This window comes from Gadus chalcogrammus, chromosome 9 (assembly GCF_026213295.1).
Source record: "Gadus chalcogrammus isolate NIFS_2021 chromosome 9, NIFS_Gcha_1.0, whole genome shotgun sequence".
NCBI lineage: Eukaryota > Metazoa > Chordata > Actinopteri > Gadiformes > Gadidae > Gadus > Gadus chalcogrammus.
In genome coordinates this window covers 3,334,959-3,351,959 of record NC_079420.1, presented here as the reverse complement: position 1 = coordinate 3,351,959, position 17,001 = coordinate 3,334,959, and the positions used below count along the sequence as shown (strand labels likewise).

At 47.1% G+C, this 17,001-nt stretch overlaps 2 protein-coding genes across 5 annotated transcripts; both read left to right on the top strand.

Annotated features, from left to right (window-relative positions):
- The first annotated feature begins 428 nt into the window (after positions 1-428).
- Positions 429-3,811, top strand: LOC130389058 (uncharacterized protein C3orf20-like). Its single transcript, XM_056598723.1, has 5 exons — positions 429-593; positions 1,175-1,288; positions 2,245-2,387; positions 2,766-2,900; positions 3,309-3,811. The coding sequence occupies exons 1-5, from the start codon at positions 429-431 to the stop codon at positions 3,400-3,402; spliced, it is 651 nt and encodes a 216-aa protein (XP_056454698.1). The 3' UTR covers positions 3,403-3,811.
- A 74-nt stretch (positions 3,812-3,885) lies between these two features.
- On the top strand, positions 3,886-16,579 carry LOC130389442 (FYVE, RhoGEF and PH domain-containing protein 6-like). 4 transcript variants are annotated; one of them, XM_056599231.1, is made up of 21 exons: positions 3,886-4,109; positions 4,933-6,934; positions 9,499-9,646; positions 10,047-10,114; positions 10,204-10,234; positions 11,995-12,146; positions 12,347-12,503; positions 12,659-12,746; positions 13,282-13,332; positions 13,443-13,501; positions 13,608-13,679; positions 13,921-13,989; positions 14,118-14,201; positions 14,307-14,386; positions 14,491-14,593; positions 14,943-15,089; positions 15,385-15,490; positions 15,774-15,868; positions 15,963-16,091; positions 16,259-16,398; positions 16,490-16,579. In XM_056599231.1, exons 1-21 carry the CDS (start codon positions 4,085-4,087, stop codon positions 16,527-16,529), a joined length of 3,846 nt encoding a protein of 1,281 aa, XP_056455206.1. In that variant the 5' UTR covers positions 3,886-4,084; the 3' UTR covers positions 16,530-16,579. The 4 variants fall into 4 exon arrangements, with proteins under 4 accessions (XP_056455206.1, XP_056455207.1, XP_056455205.1 ...); XM_056599232.1 differs by having other exon boundaries at positions 3,903-4,109; positions 9,502-9,646; XM_056599230.1 differs by having other exon boundaries at positions 3,903-4,109; positions 9,502-9,646; positions 15,774-16,091.
- The last annotated feature ends 422 nt before the right edge of the window (positions 16,580-17,001 follow it).

Here is a 17,001-nt window from a genome sequence, read left to right as displayed (position 1 = left end):
AGGACAGCAGTCGCCACCACAGCTCTGCCTGTCTATTACTCAATGGAGCGGCCTTTTTATTCACCTACGGGCAGCAGAGTGGAGCGAGGCGGGAACGGGGGGTGAAAGAGGGAGGGGGATTTCATGTATTACGGGACCACAGGTCAGAATGGAGGAGGCCGTCACCACGGTAACCTCCATGTCCTTCCGCCGCCGCCACCAGGTCGTTCATCATCCCCCGGAGCCCGGCGCGACCTCCAGCCGGCGGAGTGGACCTCCCCCCTGCGGACCCCCCCGTGCCCACCCCCTCTAGCCCGTGTCCAGTGTTGCTACGGGCGACCCTGCAGAGGGACGGGGGCGTGGCGAGGGACGGGGGGCTCCAGGGCGGCGGCGGCGGCAGTGGCGGCGGCGGCGGCGGCGGCGGCTGCGGCTGCTGCAGCTCGGGGCCCATGCCGCTGGTGACGGACCTGGAGTACGACGCCTTCGTCCGGGGCCAGGGCCCCCGCGGCGAGCAGGTCCTGGTGGTGTGTGTGACCGCGCCCGACGGCCGTGACGACGCGCTGGAGCTGCTCCACCGGAGACGGAGCAGGAGACGCAGCGCGCCGTGCGTTCAGGTAGGACGCCGTCGTGGTCTGGCTACTGCCGGACCAAGCTCAATCGTCGATTGAGCTTTAGCTGCTCTAGAGGCGTACCTCCATCCATACGCACCCAGCGTGCATACATTATATATAGATATCCATGCCTGTCTGTCTGTGTTATATCATTATGTATTATCATTTTTATAGATGTCATTAAAGAGCAGGTATTGGAGATGAGCAGGCCTACAGTTAATGTGCAACGTTTCTTGGTACTTTCTGTCAACGTAAAAAAAAGATTGTCAACCTCGTGTTGAACAAACACATGCACAAAAAAAGACACACATCATTGTGCATTGTACATTGGCCGTCTATGCTCAGCCCGATGCACACCATGATATGATGATATACATGTGACGCATCCTTATTGGAGCACACAGTACATCTGTGTTTGTTTAGGGCCCAGGGTTTAATCGTCTAGAAACGTAAACAGAATGCAAATTAGCCGTTTCGTTTCTCCCTCTCACTCTCCCTCTCACTCTCCCTCCCTCCCTCCCCCCCCCCCCCCCCCCCCCCCCCCCCCCCCCCCCCCCCCCCCCCCCCCCCCCCCTCCCTCTCAGTGTCAGATGGACTCTTTCCGCCTGGTGAGGTACGAGGTGTCCGCAGGGAGGACCGGCCCGGCCAGAAGAAGCCTGCTGCAGATCCGCCACAGCGTCGCTCCTGGCACACTGCTGGTTAGCATGCGTCAACCGCCGCTTTAAGAGCAGCAGCTGTCTGTTGATTTATGCGCATGAACACACGGACGTGTACCACTAGAGGGCAGTGCAGCTCGCCTAAATGTTACACGGTACTGCTCAGTCTCTTCGGACCATTTCTTCAAATGGCTGATTCTACAAGGGGAAGTTGTGAGCATGTCTTGACCTGATGGCTATAACTATACTGATTGATTTAAGATTCAAAAACGGTATTATTACATTGATCATACTTGCTGTGAAATGCTGTTTTGCGGACACCGCAGACTAAAAACTAGAAAGAAAGGAGGACAATACAGGATATACATTACATCATGTGTGCAAAACAATTTGAACATTATACAGTTTATGATTATAAATATACACGAGCTGTAGGACTCTGACGGGGCTCAACACAATAGGGGAAACTTGACACACTGAGCAGAGATTTTGAAATGGCCCCGGCTGTCATGACAAACAGGATACTCTGGTTCCTGTTGTGGAATGCCACACTTGCAATCCACAAACGTCCCACTGTTGAGCGAGCAGAGTGACGGCATTTGTGGATAACCTCCATGATTGAGATATAACCCTTACACAATAGTCTGCCAACAATCTGTGTGTGTGTGTGTGTGTGTGTGTGTGTGTGTGTGTGTGTGTGTGTGTGTGTGTGTGTGTGTGTGTGTGTGTGTGTGTGTGTGTGTGTGTGTGTGTGTGTGTGTGTGTGTGTGTGTGTGTGTGTGTGTGTGTGTGTGTGCGTGCGTGCGTGTGTGCGTGCGTGCGTGCGTGCGTGCGCGCGACAACAGGCACAATTTATGTAATCAGATACAAATATCTTGTTCCTCTTTGGATTTCATGCGCAAACAGTTTCCTTAATTTCGAATAAAAAAATAAAAAAAATCAATGGAACTTAAGATCATGAATGGTGGAAATAAGAGCCTCCTTTGTTCTTCTCCCAGATGTACATCAGGGGGAAGCTGCTGTTTGCCGACCACGTCTCAAACTGCTCCCGCGGCTACATCAGGAGCCTCCACCGGCAGATCTCCACCAGCAGAAGAGACTTCAGGCTGGGCTTGAGTCTCCCTGCAGACTACAAGATCAGGTACTCTCGACCGGGCATCGTGGTATAATGTACAAATACTTTTTAAATCATGGAGAACATATTGGAGAGTCATGTGATTTCAGACCCTTCTATATAATGGTAAATTATGCATACACATGTTTAGTTTCAATAATGCAGTGCATACTTTCAGCGATGGTCACCACATCCATCGATAACATCTTTGCATTGAAATGTATACTTCTCTTATTGAACTGTCGTTTTATTTTCATGTCATTTTTAAGCTCTTTGAATGATATAACCGCTCCTGTTATTTCTGTCGTGACGCGGAATACCTGCTGTGCCCTCGCAAGAATCCAGCTTACGCGTGGAGGTCTGTGGCCGGTCTCCTCGTTCACCCGGCGGTCTCTCCTTTCACAGTGCTAAGCTGAAGGGCTCTGTGGCCGCAGACTCGCTGTCCACTCTCGAGTCCTGGCCGATATCGACCTCCCTCGACCGCAGCGAAACGCGTCTGAGGCACACGGCGACTCAAGTTCCGATCTTCTGTAAGATTCTGTAAGAATATTTAGACACTAAATACTGTGTTATCTTCGTTATAAATAATGTGATTTTAAATAAGGTGATACTATAATAACCCATTCAAGTGTTTAATAAATAGTTTAATAATGTACGTCCTGGCACTTAATGTACGCAATTATCGTATGTCATACTTAGTTATAGTACTTAGTTGGTAGCATTTTATCCTATGGAATGTTAGTGCTTTGCATTTGGTTCTATGAGCATCTTTACTCTGCCGACAGCGATATATTGTTTCACCTTCTTCTGACGAATGTCCTTATTGTTGGTAGCTTTGGATAAAGGCGTCTGCTAAATGCCCCAAATGTAGTGAAAATGTAATGTAAGGCTTTATTTTCGACCTCAGATAAGTTTATGCCTTTGTGTCATCATCTGTGCTGTGGACAGGAGAAGCCATCAAGATCAGAGGACACCCCAACAGGACGGGAGAACGATAAAACGCAATCCTGTTGCCCATCCTACTCCTCTTGTCAGACACTAAACATCTCCAGCCATGTCTACTGTACCACATGACCTAAGAATAAACTGGTGTGCTACATCTGTCAGTCAGGGCAGAGTGTGTGACTTTGTGTTGAGGATGTGGAATTGTGAGCCATCAAATCATTTGTTATTTCCTGTGCAATAAAAGGAAACTATGTTGAAATCGCGATTATAACATCACAAACTATCACGCAATTGCTCAACCAGGTGATGTCACACACTGATGCAGGTCTAGCTGGAAAATGTATATTAAGACCAGGTCATGCATTATGCATTGAGTTTGATATCTTTGCAATCACGACTTTGTTCTATGACTTCTTAGATTGTCTATTTTATTATAGCCTTTTTTTGATGCAATACAATTTCAATAAAAAAACATAACTTCTTACATTGGACGTCATTATGTTGAACCCTACAGCCCTCTAGTGGTATCTTGTTGGACTACAGGACGAAACCTTAACGTGATTGGCTCTGGGATACTGCCGTCAAGAGAAGGGGAGTAGGGTGCTTGGGATTACATGTCAACTAGTCATCTCGCTCTACTAGATCCCAAAGTGCTGCGCTAACTATTAACGCTGGAGGAAAGATTGCAAGTGGAAGTTATAGCTACAAATGTGTCAGGATCTGGAGAATGTATCGTTCTCGTTGAACTGATTTCCAACCTGGACGTTCATTGAGGACTTATGTATCCGAAGCAGCCATACACAGGTGAGGAGCCTATTCTACATGGCATTTAACCAAAAGTGATTACGTCAATCAGCTGATCCCAAGTTGTAAATATTGACAATGTTGCCTTCGGAAGACACTCTTCGTCTGGGGTTTATAAACGCTGCCAGAGTCGGGATTCATTTATCATGCGCTTTACAAAGTTGTTATTTCTGTCCGTTGATGTTAAAAGTAGTCCCACAATGAATATTGTTAACATGAGTGGTACACTGTGTCTTGTCTGTCTCCAATTGCGACGCTCTTTCACCATATTTTGCTTTATACACTTAAACCTATCATGAATGTGTATGGACCTATCGGCCTGCTGTGTCAAATTAAGTAGGGAAGCAATTTGGGATATGTGAAAAACAACTCTTATTTCATTATGCATAACATCTGACATCTAAACACTTTCTGCTTGATGTAGATGGAAAGTCATATCGATGATGTAGATTTTTAACATAAACTTTAATGGTGACGGAATGGGGGTCTTAACTTTAGCATAAAGACGCCCATTTTCTCAGCACCCTCTCTCCGTTGAATGAGTGAATAACAGGATTAATATTAAAGAATGCTGAGGAAATGCCACGTGACATGCCAGTTTACCGTAAAATATTCGTAGAATATAATAGGTCTTCCAAATGGGCGTTCTCTTAGGGGGCATATCTGCCGCAATACTTGGATTGGAAAGGAATTTAAAATACTCTATCAAACATGATAAGGAAGGCATGCATAGACCCTTGATGGTCAATTTTGTGTGGGTGCCCAGGTTAAGCACACAGGATATTTTATCATGCAGTAATCAAGTACGTTCTACACCCTGCAGATATGGAGAAGCCCCCGTTGGCCCCTAAACCAAAGCTTCTCCAGCCCAATAGCGCAGGGATGACGCCTGCTCACCCCAGAAAAAACGATTTCCCTCACCCTTCGCCTGGCCCCCAGAAGAGGGTCAAACCAGCCCTGGCGCCTAAACCCACCCTCCCTAAACCCGCTAGCACCAGGCAGCCAAGCCCCCTCTCTTTAACCAGCCAAACTACCGTGCTGGCCAACACCGGCACGCCGAGGAACGTGGGTCTCCTGAACTCCAATAACGGAGTGCAGCTGGAGAACAAAAAGCCCGACTGGGACTACATCATCCCGATCTGCCTGTGCAGCCAGCAGAACTGCCAGTGCATCGTAAGCACCGCCATGGACACGGGTAGACTGGCGGAAACCAAGGGCCAGAAACCAGTGGCTAGAGCCGGCTTGAGGCCTGACAACACGACTGACGCCATTAAGAACCAAATGATCCACGCCTCTCCTCAGCCGTCCGCCCCCGGCGCCCGGCTCTCGCCCTACGTTCGTTCGCCCGCGGGGGACACACCCAAAGAATCCCCCAAGAACCACCCAAACAAACAGGGCTGCGGCCCAGCCGTGGCCACCCCCAGACGCCCTCTGCCTGGACGAACGCAGAGCGACGAGGCCAACGGTAACTGCGTACTTCTGGCCGAGGTCGGGCGAGCGGCGCCGGCGTTGGAGCCGACCTCTTGCCCCCGCGGGCCCCCTCCGCTGCCCAAGCGACCCAAGCCTGTCAGCGGGGAGCCCCTCCCTGTCCCGCGGAAACCCAGGAAGGCCGCCCTCGCTCGCCAGGAACGGGTGGAAGAGGATCCAGAGGAGAGGGCGGGGAACGGCGGGGGGGAAGCGCACGTCAGGGAGGTGACGACGGGGCCAGCGGCGAGGAAGAGCCACCGCTCTCTCTCTGTCGCTACACCTGCTCCGGGGCTGAGCACGTCTGTCAGCGGGCCCATGAAGCACCCCTGTCTGCCTGGGCAGCGAGGCTGTCCCCCGCCGGCCCCTCCGCCCAGGAAGAAGGCCTTCCTTTCCGCACCTGCCCAGTGCCTGCTCCCACAGGACGTGGAGGAGGTGGAGCTCCACTGGGGCGACCCCGTCCTTGAAATGGAGTGCTCGGTGGACGAGGAGGAGAAGGAGGACGGCGTGGGGAACCTGGAGTCCGATCGTACCGACTATACCCGTCTTGCGCCTCCCGAGAGCCAACCGGCACCCGGCAGCGGTGACACATTCGCACCCATGGAGGGCGGCGGTGTCAGCCGGCGGGAGCCAATGCAAAGCCTGAAGGATCCTCCCAAGAAGCCCCAGAGGCACAGCGCGCCCACGGAGCTCACGCGGACGTGGGGGTCCACGGAAGAGGTGGAGGCGTCAGGGAAGCCCGCGGCGGACCAGAGGAAACGGGACCTCTCCCGCTCGGACGACTCGCTCGACGGGAGAGCCACCCGGAGGCTCCCGTCGCCCCCGGCGTCGGAGAAACCGGGATGGGTCTTTCCTTCGCCCGCCGCCGCCGTGGCCCTGCCGCTGCCCAAGGCCTCGCGCTCCAGCCCGGGCAAGCAGAGAGCCAAGTCCTTCACGGCAGTGGACCTGGCCCGCTCCGAGGGCCAGAAGAGGCACTCGTTCCGGAGGCTGCTGGACCTCAAGCTCAAGATGTTCCCCCGGCGGATCGCCATGGGGCCGCCCGGGTCGGAGCAGAGCGTGGACCTGGAGCATCGGGGCGCCGGGGCCAAGGCTTCCCCGCCGCACGCCGCTCTGGAGCAAAGCGTGGACGGGGACGAGTTCCATCCGGAGGCGGGGGACGAGGCTGCGTACGAGAACATGCCCTACTACGAGGAGATACCCGACTACATCAACGTCCAGATGGTGGGCGACGCGTCCCCTAGAGGGCCACGGCCGTCCCCGGCATGGGCCCACGCGGAGCAGGACGACGACAACATTTATGAGGAACAGGAACCGTACATGCCCCTGGAGAGACGACGAGAGCTGCACAGCAGCAGTGAGAGGTACATCTCCCTCTGGGATTCTCTCTCTCTCTCTCTTGTCGTCTCTATGCCTTTGTATCTCTGTCTCTTTCTCCCTCCTCGTCTTTCTCTCTCTGTGTCTCTACCTCTGTGTCTCTCTCCCTCTCTGTCTCTCTCCAAGTCTGTTTCTTTCTCTCTCGCTGTCTCTATCTCTCTCTCTGTGTCTCTTGTCTGTGTCTCTTTCCCTCTCTTTCTCTTTCTCTCTCTTGTTGTCTCTATCTCTCTCTCTGTGTCTCTGTGTCTCTCTCTCTCTCTCTCTCTCTCTCTCTCTCTCTCTCTCTCTCTCTCTCTCTCTCTCTCTCTCTCTCTCTCTCTCTCTCTCTCTCTCTCCCTATCTGTCTACATCTTTCTCTCTCTCTCTCTCTCTCTCTGTCTCTGTCTCTACCTCTCTCTGTGTCTATATCTCTGTGTCTCTCTCCCTATCTGTCTACATCTCTCTCTCTCTCTCTCTCTCTCTCTCTCTCTCTCTCCCTATCTGTCTACATCTTTCTCTCTCTCTCTCTCTCTCTCTCTCTCTCTCTCTCTCTCTCTGTGTGTCTCTACCTCTCTCTGTGTCTCTCTCTCTCTCTCTCTCTCTCTCTCTCTCTCTCTCTCTCTCTCTCTCTCTCTCTCTCTCTCTCTCTATCTGTCTACATCTTTCTCTCTCTCTCTCTCTCTCTCTCTCTCTCTCTCTCTGTGTGTCTCTACCTCTCTCTGTGTCTCTCTCGCTGTCTCTACCTCTCTCTGTGTCTATATCTCTGTGTCTCTCTCCCTATCTGTCTACATCTCTCTCTCTCTTTCTCTCTCTCTCTCTCTCTCTCTGTGCCTCTATCTCTGTGTCTCTCTCCCTCTCTGTCTACATCTCTCTCTCTCTTTCTCTCTCTCTCTCTGTGCCTCTATCTCTGTGTCTCTCTCCCTACCTGTCTACATCTCTCTCTCTCTCTCTCTCTCTCTGTGTCTATATCTCTGTGTCTCTCTCCCTATCTGTCTACATCTCTCTCTCTCTTTCTCTCTCTCTCTCTCTCTCTCTGTGCCTCTATCTCTGTGTCTCTCTCCCTATCTGTCTACATCTCTCTCTCTCTTTCTCTCTCTCTCTCTCTCTCTGTGCCTCTATCTCTGTGTCTCTCTCCCTCTCTGCCTTTCACCCATCGGTGTGTGCTTCGCACGCTAAGCTGGACCTGGTAGAGCATGGCATCAAACACTGTCAGGGTCAGGGGTACGACGCGGAATGGGTCCACCATGCTGAAAACATGGCATGCGCAAACCGGTTTTTGCATGGAGGCCGTTAGAGATTAACGTGTTCCCACTGAGTTTTGGGCATTTCTCCGAAAGGGGGAAGCGAACTGATGAAGTAGAAATGTCAGGTATGTTTTCAATGTCTGACGAGGATTGACACTGGTACAATGTCTGGCTGCCACACCTTTTTTATAATCATGTCGCCTGGATGGTATAAGCAATCATGAGGGATTAGTCACTACCAACACACCTGTGAGTGTGTACAATGGGGTATTCGGTGTTCATGGAAACAATGCAAACACCGGCCCTGGGGCAACCCTTTGCTGTATGTAAGCAATGCAAGTCCTGTCTCCTGTATGCTGTCAGACATGATGCATGACAAGCCAACAGGGCAGATTAATTTACCTGATTGCTAAGAGAATACCATTAGAAGACATTCTCGACCTACAGTAAAACAATGTGCTCACTGAGCAACAGAAACAAAAACAAACCTTTCAACAATAATGATTTAACTTTGAACAGACGGACCAAAATCCGACCACAGATGGTTGGTGAGGGCTGTTCAGAAGCTTGCTTCAAAAATGTGTGCATGCAAAAATTCTGATCGCACAATAATAGTTTGCATAATAGTACAGATTGTGGCGACTTAATATCTTGTTTTCTCTGTCCTTCACGCTACAGAAATCACATGTTCACAACATTCACATGCACTTAGCGACATACAGGGACACAGCGAGCCCCCAGAGTAAGCCGTGTTAGCTGAACAAGACGCTGTGGCCACCCAACGGCTGTAGACAGACCAGCTTAATGGGTCTGCTGTTGGGCCCTGGGCCTGAATCTCTTTTGGGCTCTTTTCACGTATTTTATAGTGAGTCTGTTTGTCTTCCACTGTACACTGTTCTATAAGTCCTAGTCAAGGCGTATCCATCCTTTGGCTTGACTACTGTGTTGACCTGTGAGCTTTGGAGGAGGTTCCGTGTGCTCCGTGACAGTAACGATGACTGCATCCCATCCCGTAGGCGTTTCCTCTCTGATCTTATGTCATTTCTTGTCTCTGAACAGGAAATGTGAAAAAAATCGGCCTGACATTTTCCTTTTTCGTTTCTGTGATAGTGGCCCATGATTTTTTTTATCTTCCAAATTGAATTATTTTTTGTCCCTTTTTGAATAGTTAGCTGTACCGTCACATACATTTAAACGTTTAACTTTTCAAAAAAATAAAAACAACGTTGTCTTAGTGTTCGACTGAACCCCCCCACCTACTGCGTTGCTTCCTGATCGTTAACTTAACGCGTCTGTGGTTTCTACGTGATGTTTTTCTTTCGGACCAGAAGCTCCTTTGAGCTCGAGGCGGCTCAGGAGGGAGACGGCTCCTCGGACGACGATGACATCATTATGGCTCAGAGCTCGGACGAGGAGGAGGACGAGGGGAGCTCCTCCTCTGGTAAAGACGTGCCGGCGCCGTCCGCCGAAACGGAGGTGAGAGAGTTGATCGATATTCAGTCCAACCCTTGTGGTCGATTGATCCCTCATAGCGGATCCCTCAAAGCTTGTCTTGGTCCAGGCTAGGCTCCCTGACACCTTTTGCTTGTTTATAACGAGTTAAAGCTGTTTTCTAGATTGTTATTTAGGGAGATGCATTTTAATTCAGATACAAGTCATTAAGATGCAGGCATGGAGGTTAGAATCCTTGCTCTGGAATGTTTAAAGGCTGCAGGCCATGGGTGTCAAACCTGATCTCTTTCGGTTGGGTTTTGATCTACGGACCATTACAGTGTCCCAACCCCTAGGGTATACATTTGAGTCCACTTCTACCCAACCATGTTCCAAAATGTATTGTAACAGGCTCTAAGGAAACTGGTCTTTTTACCCATGTCAGAATGAATGCAGGCGGAAGAAGAGCAAGATCCATCACATTGCTATGGAGATCAAGAGCTCGGAGAATGTGTAAGAGCTCTGTGGTGGACATGATTTGCCTCATTTCCCTTATTTACATAATTATTTTACTTTATAACCTTGATCTTTCCTTTTCACAGGTTTGTGGATGTCATTAAGCTTCTCCATATTGTAAGTATCATTCATTTCAAAGCCCCTTGTTTATAGGATTTATATCCAAGAACAATGTTTTCACAAAAAGCAGGAGATCTGTGAAATCACTTCGAGGACATTAGAAGTGCAGACATGCTGACTGACCAGAGTTCCGAAGCACTGTGTTTCTTTATCTCATGCGGAGCAGGGCTTTATGGCTGGAGGTCCTCCATATGTGTGTGGTTATGGTGCTCCAGGGGACCTGGGCCCACACCCTTGCTCCACACTGTCTCCCCGTAGCCCCACTCACAGTCCTTGTGGTTCTCTCACCAGACTCTCTGGTTGTATAACCGGAACAGTAACATGAGTCCGGCCGATTTCGTCGTCTGGTGGCGGTGTGAGAATCTGACCTTATCTCACCCAGAGCCCAACAAACAATCCGTGCTCCGTCTATTTGTGCATCTTTCAACCGTAACATTCTCAGGAATTTGATTGTTTATCAAGCTTATTATAAATCGCCCGATCAAAAGAAAAGTCAAAAGTTGATGTAAATGTCTACAAAAGATGAGATTAAATCCCATCGAGTAGACAGGAAGAGACATTGCTGTGAGTGAGGAGTCTACTCCTGACATTCTATGAGGATCTTTAACATCCTGAGTCACATGGGGAAGGATGAGTCAACAGACAGCGATGATGGTCCTCAAAGTGCGTGGGAATGATGAGTTATTTATAAGGTTAGGAGGAATTAGGACATAAAGTCACGGTACTCTCTCGGATGTTGTAGGTGTCGAACCAGCTGATAATGCAAATTCACAGCTACTTCCAAAGAGCAAGATCATCACGATCGTTTTTTATCAGCCCTCTTGACATGCAGGTGACATTTAAATAATGTTACATGACATGTGTCATATTATATTTCATTTTATATACTGACCTATATAATAGGGGGTAGGGTAAAGACTGTAACACACCCGCATGACGATTTAAAGTTTGAACGTTTTCAAACAATACATTTAGTTATTGCTGTTGGTTCTAGGATGGTTATATACATTGGTTCCCCTTACATGTAAGCCCTTAACCTTCTAGGGATACGACGAATTGACGATAGTAAATATATGTATTTAATGTATATATATCATATATATATAGCACTGGCCGACTGAAAAGAGTAGGGAGAAATCAGCGAGACTACATTTCCGCGCGTTATTGATTTTTATTTAGATTAGTACATCTGAACTCAGATTTGTAGATTAGTACATCTGAACCAACAGCCTTGTAGTGGTAGGCAATACGTTTAACCCTCCAGACATTTCCACTATTCCGGCTTCTGTAAGCAGTTTCTCAGATCTGCGTCCCTGTAAACCACAGAAAAACTCCCCGTCATCGGAAAAGAGGCCCCCCCCCCCCCCCCTGTTGCTGCCCCTCACATGTTTCTGGTTTCTGATATCCTTGAGATAATAGTCATGAATGAAAGTGCTGACGCGTCAGAACACAACGACAGGCCGTGGTTTATGCTGTTACATTAAGCCATTCGGAAGTCATTTTGTTGCTTCTTGAATTCGATTTTCGTGTGAGACAAGCTACGGTTGAGTAGTTCAGGGAATTTACACATGGCTCTAAATAACAAAGCCCATTTATTTTGACTCTGTCAATCTATCTTTTGGACGTGTATTCACGGATTCAAGTGTCATCCTCTTTGCTGTTCAAACGTTTTCTTGGATAAAGGTAAGCAGGACTCCTGGAGGCTTTCCTGCTCACCTGGCCGTGTATGTGGTCTCTGTGTGTCTTGTTTCTTCAAGGACTTCCGTGAGGCCGTCTCCAAGGCCTCGAATCAGGCTGGGAAGCCTGTGATCGAGGAGCGCTTCCTGAATCAGATCCTGTACAACCTCCCCCAGCTCTACGAGCTGAACCAGGACCTTCTACGAGAGCTGGAGCAGAGGGTCCACAACTGGTACATCATTGAGAACATCATGCGAATCGTGCATGTTCGTTGCCATCACGATAACTTTATCAATTCTGAAATTTCCGCAATTCACGTTATTGGTTTTCAAGGAATATGTATTCAGACTTTTATTTATGCCGATGCTAAAGGATTATAAACAACATGCAAATGTTAATACAAATCACAATCTTTAACTTGTCTCTTTGCAGGGACGAGAATTCCCAGCTGGCAGACATCTTTGTAAAGAAAGGGCCCTATCTGAAGATGTACTCCACATACATCCGGGAGTTTGACAAGAATGTGGCTCTACTGGAAGAGCAGAGTAAGAGGAACTCTGCGTTCGGGGCCGTGGTGAGAGCATTCGAGGTAGGCTTGGCCCCTTTCCTTTCTTGTACCTTACCACTAACTCTGTGTTGTCTTGGTTTCCGCTGGGCTTGTGTGTTGCTAGGTAGCTAGCTACCTCTGGTGATTTGACGTTTGTGTGTGTGTGTGTGTGTGTGTGTGTGTGTTTTCCACTCTAGGCCAGTCCCCGCTGCGCAAACCTGGCCCTGAGGCATTACCTATTGAAACCCGTGCAGAGGATACCCCAGTATCAACTCCTACTCACAGGTGCCTGTGACGACCCATTTTGTCTTCCTAACACATGTGTTATTGTATTTCTGGTAGAAGGTACAAATTACAGATTGTATAAAGGTACAACAATATCTTATGATAGGATTCAGTAGCTAAGGTTTTTGTGCATTTTAATATTTAATTTATAAATGAGTGACATTGCCATCTAGTGGTTAATGTTGCAAACTCAATCTTGTTCCTCAACACTCATAATACAGGATTTATGAAGTGCAGTTCAAAGACTTGGCGATCTAGCAAGCTTAAGCCGTACCACGATGAAAATGTTATGGATTCTAATGGATTGGGGCTGATATTATTGTAAAAATGTGAAGAATGTTTCTTCCTCCTGGGACTGTTTGAATGACCGCTTATGTAAGCACCTGCAGACCGCGTGGTCAGGATTTGGGATTTCCGACTGCATTCACGGAATTTCGCACACAATACAGTCCCATTGTGACCCCCCGTGTTGGAACTGTTACGCATGTTCCCTCGGCGCTATGACCCTTCTGACACTCGTCATTGTATGTTTCAGATTATCTTAAACACCTTCCCCCTGCCTCAGCAGATTACAAAGACACACAAGGTAAAGGGGCCGATTGCTCTTGAATATACATACGTAAGGTCCATATAGAGTTCAATAAGCTCCATAGCATTGGTCATGTGCGAAGTAAAACCTTCATTGTATCCACACAGCCGCCCTCGTCATAGTGAAGGAAGTGGCTAACCATGCTAACGATTTCATGAAGCAAGGGGTGAGCCATGATCAAATATATAGCTTACCGCACCACTCATTATAATATGTGTCTGTGCAGTGGTTCTGGGCCGGTTTGCTGATATGCACTTTGTTTTTCCCACCAGGATAACTTCCAAAAGCTGATCCAAGTTCAGTGCATTCTGAACGGCCACCATGAGATCGTTCAGCCTGGCCGGGTGCGTACTCTACTATTTATGAGCATTTAGCCATGAGGCTTGAAGTGGTTTAGTGTGAATATTTTTTAGATAGATTCCATAAATGAGAATGTAGGCAGGAGTTATTTACTTCAAACCCATAACCTTTTGGCTTGGAGTCAAAAAAACATTCTCAATGGCCTCGTGGTGGCTTTTTCATGGGTCATTCTTGTAACAGTAACATTGTGATATTGGGTTGAACTTCTCCATTTTCGTATTTTAGGTGTTTTTGAAAGAGGGCTTTTTGAAGAAGCTGTCCAGAAAGATTATGCAGCCCAGAATGTTCTTTCTGGTAAATGTTGTTCTTTTTTATTTTTAACTACGTCTATTTTTAATTTCCTCATATTTGCCTTTTCTTGTTTTTCCGCTGAACTTAAATAAGTGAAGTCTATTCTGAGCTCCTCTGCTTCCTTTCCGTAGTTCAATGACACATTGCTTTACACAACTCCGGTTCAGTCCGGCCAGTTCAAACTCAACAACATGTTGTCCTTAGCCGGTATGAAGGTGAGCCCTTTACTGCACCGCACTATTCCTATGAATCCTGGTACGTTCCCATATCTATCTTGGGCACAATAGGGATACTCACACAGCTGGTGCTTTTAATTGCAGGTTAGCAAACCGATGCATGAGGCCCACCAGAACGAGCTGAACATCGAGAGTGTGGAGCGGTCCTTTATCCTGTCAGCCAGGTACGAGCCAGCTGTCTCTACGCCAGCGCACTCTCCCTCTGATGGGCATACATGCTCTAAACACATGCTTGGTTGCCCTCATCACATTATGTTCTTCTACATAGTTCTGCCGCGGAACGAGACGATTGGTTGCAGACCATCTCCATGGCGATCAACGACCACACCAAGAAGAAAATAAGCTTCATCTCGAGCAAGAGCACAGAGGAGGCAAGTTTCCGACGACTGCTGGTACACACAATCCCACTTATCTGTTATTTCTGTCGTTAACGGGGCAATCGCAAGGTTTGAGTTTCGACACCTTTAGTGATAAGTGGTCTATTTTTACCAGAGATATAAACGGTAGTCGCCAAAGCAACCTAGTTTTTACATTCATAATACTGAAAATACAAGTGGGCCATAGGCTGACTCATCATTGTGTTACCTCATGCGGTGATAGGTACTTAAGACATTTATTTACTTTGAAAATCTTTAAGATTGGCACTTTAAGATCATCAACCACACAATTGTCCTGTGCAGGGACAAGGGGGATAAAAAATACTTGTTTTCTCTCATTCAGACAGAGGAAAATGAGAGGGTCAGTGGTGCTTCTTTAGGGTCAAAAGCGCCCATATGGATCCCGGATCCACGGGCCACAATGTGCATGATCTGCACGTGTGAGTTCACCCTGACGTGGAGGAGACACCATTGTCGCGCTTGTGGAAAGGTGAGAAGCTACGAAAAGGTTGAGAATTTGTCAAAAAATTTGTGGGAATTGGACTCATGCTTTGCTACACATTTTATAAAATGTAAGGCATTTTTTTACTATTAATATACTAAAGAGAGGTTGAGGATGATTTAAGATAAACACAACATATACAAATCCCCTAGACTGAATCACATACATGCTGAACCATTCCTGAAATAAATGAATGCTTGGCCCCCAAACGAACAAACAGCTGTTACAAAACGTTAATGCACACATTAATCTAACGCTCACCTAAGATGAATGATCTCACCAGGTGGTGTGCCAAGCGTGTTCTTCAAACAAGCACTGTCTCAAGTATCTCAAGAACCAGCTGGCACGTGTTTGCAATCAGTGCTTCGTCGTTCTTCAGCAGCGGAGCAGTAAGTTGTACTCAAGTTGATCATCAATCGCATCCATTTAATTAAGGCTGTGATGAAACGGTTTACACCACCGCTATTTGTTATACATGTTGCCTTTAGATAGGGATCTCAGTAAAGCAATTTTTCTTTACGCTGAATTAAATTCCCAATACATGCGTCCTTATAACAACGTGTACAGTTAAATTAAAGATATGTACAGGGCTGTTGTAAATACACAATACCTAGAACTTGTCTCTAAACGAAATGCATAAATACATGATAGTCGCCCTTTTCCCATCACCAGGTGAGAAGGCTCTATCGACCACTCCGTCCCCAGATAGCAAGTCTGCCTTTACCTTCTCCAGAAAACACAAGAGGATACCAGCTGCCCTCAAAGAGGTGACCATCGCCATCATTCAAATGACCACCATGAACGTAGCGCATCCATGTATGTATGCGTATGTCTCAACCATATGTCATCCTTGGTTGAAAGGTCTCCGCCAACACAGACAACTCCTCCATGAGTGGTTATTTGCAAAGGTCAAAGGGCAACAAGAAGCAAGGCCGGAGGCTGTGGTTTGTCATCAAAGACAAAGTACTGTACACATATGCTGCAAGCGAGGTAAGCCCTCTTGTACCCAGATGCGTGTCCTTTTTTTTATTGACAAAGAATGGGGTCTGTGCATGCATGCCATTGTTCTGATTCTGGAAAAAAAAACACACAAAAAGATGTGATTCATTTAATGACGATGGGTCATCTTTCACATCACAAACTGTTTCCTACCAAAGAATGTGGCTGCATTGGAGAGCCAGCCCTTGCTGGGGTTCGTGTTGAAGGAAGACTCGACAGAGAAGCTGCAATTCAAGCTCTACCACAAAAACACCATCTTCTACATCTTCAAGGCAGATGACATCCCAGCAGCCCAGAGGTAATGTTGTTATGGATTTGTAATGGTTTATGGTGGTCTGTATTTATTTTAACTGCCTGATAAAAAATCCATATTCCTTCTCTTCTTGCAGATGGATTGACTCATTCAAGGAGGCCATGGTGCTTGAATAGATTTTGGAACTATTCGTATAGATTTTAGCTACCTGTATATAGATTTTGATTGTGAATAGATTTTGAAACGATTCAGATAAATTTTAGCGACCTGTAGGAAATGGCACATGTATATATATATTTTTTTTTCAAATGCTTCATGATTTTGTAATGTTTTAATCACATCTGGTTGATATTGGTTGAAAATATCTTTACACGCACCTGGTTTACACAATCCCTAATATTTACCTGAAACTTTTTGTGATACTGATACTGTTGAAATCTCTAGGAGACTATTTGTTTATGGATTAGGTTGTTAATTAGAATTCAATTATGTAATTAATTTGCATATTCGATTGTATTGACATTAGACTTCAGCACTATTTTACCTTTTGTAACTATTTAAATGTATTGGAATTTTTAAAATCAGATCTGCAGGATTTTTATGACATATTTTTCTGGAATAAATATTATGTCAAATGCTGTGGCGCAA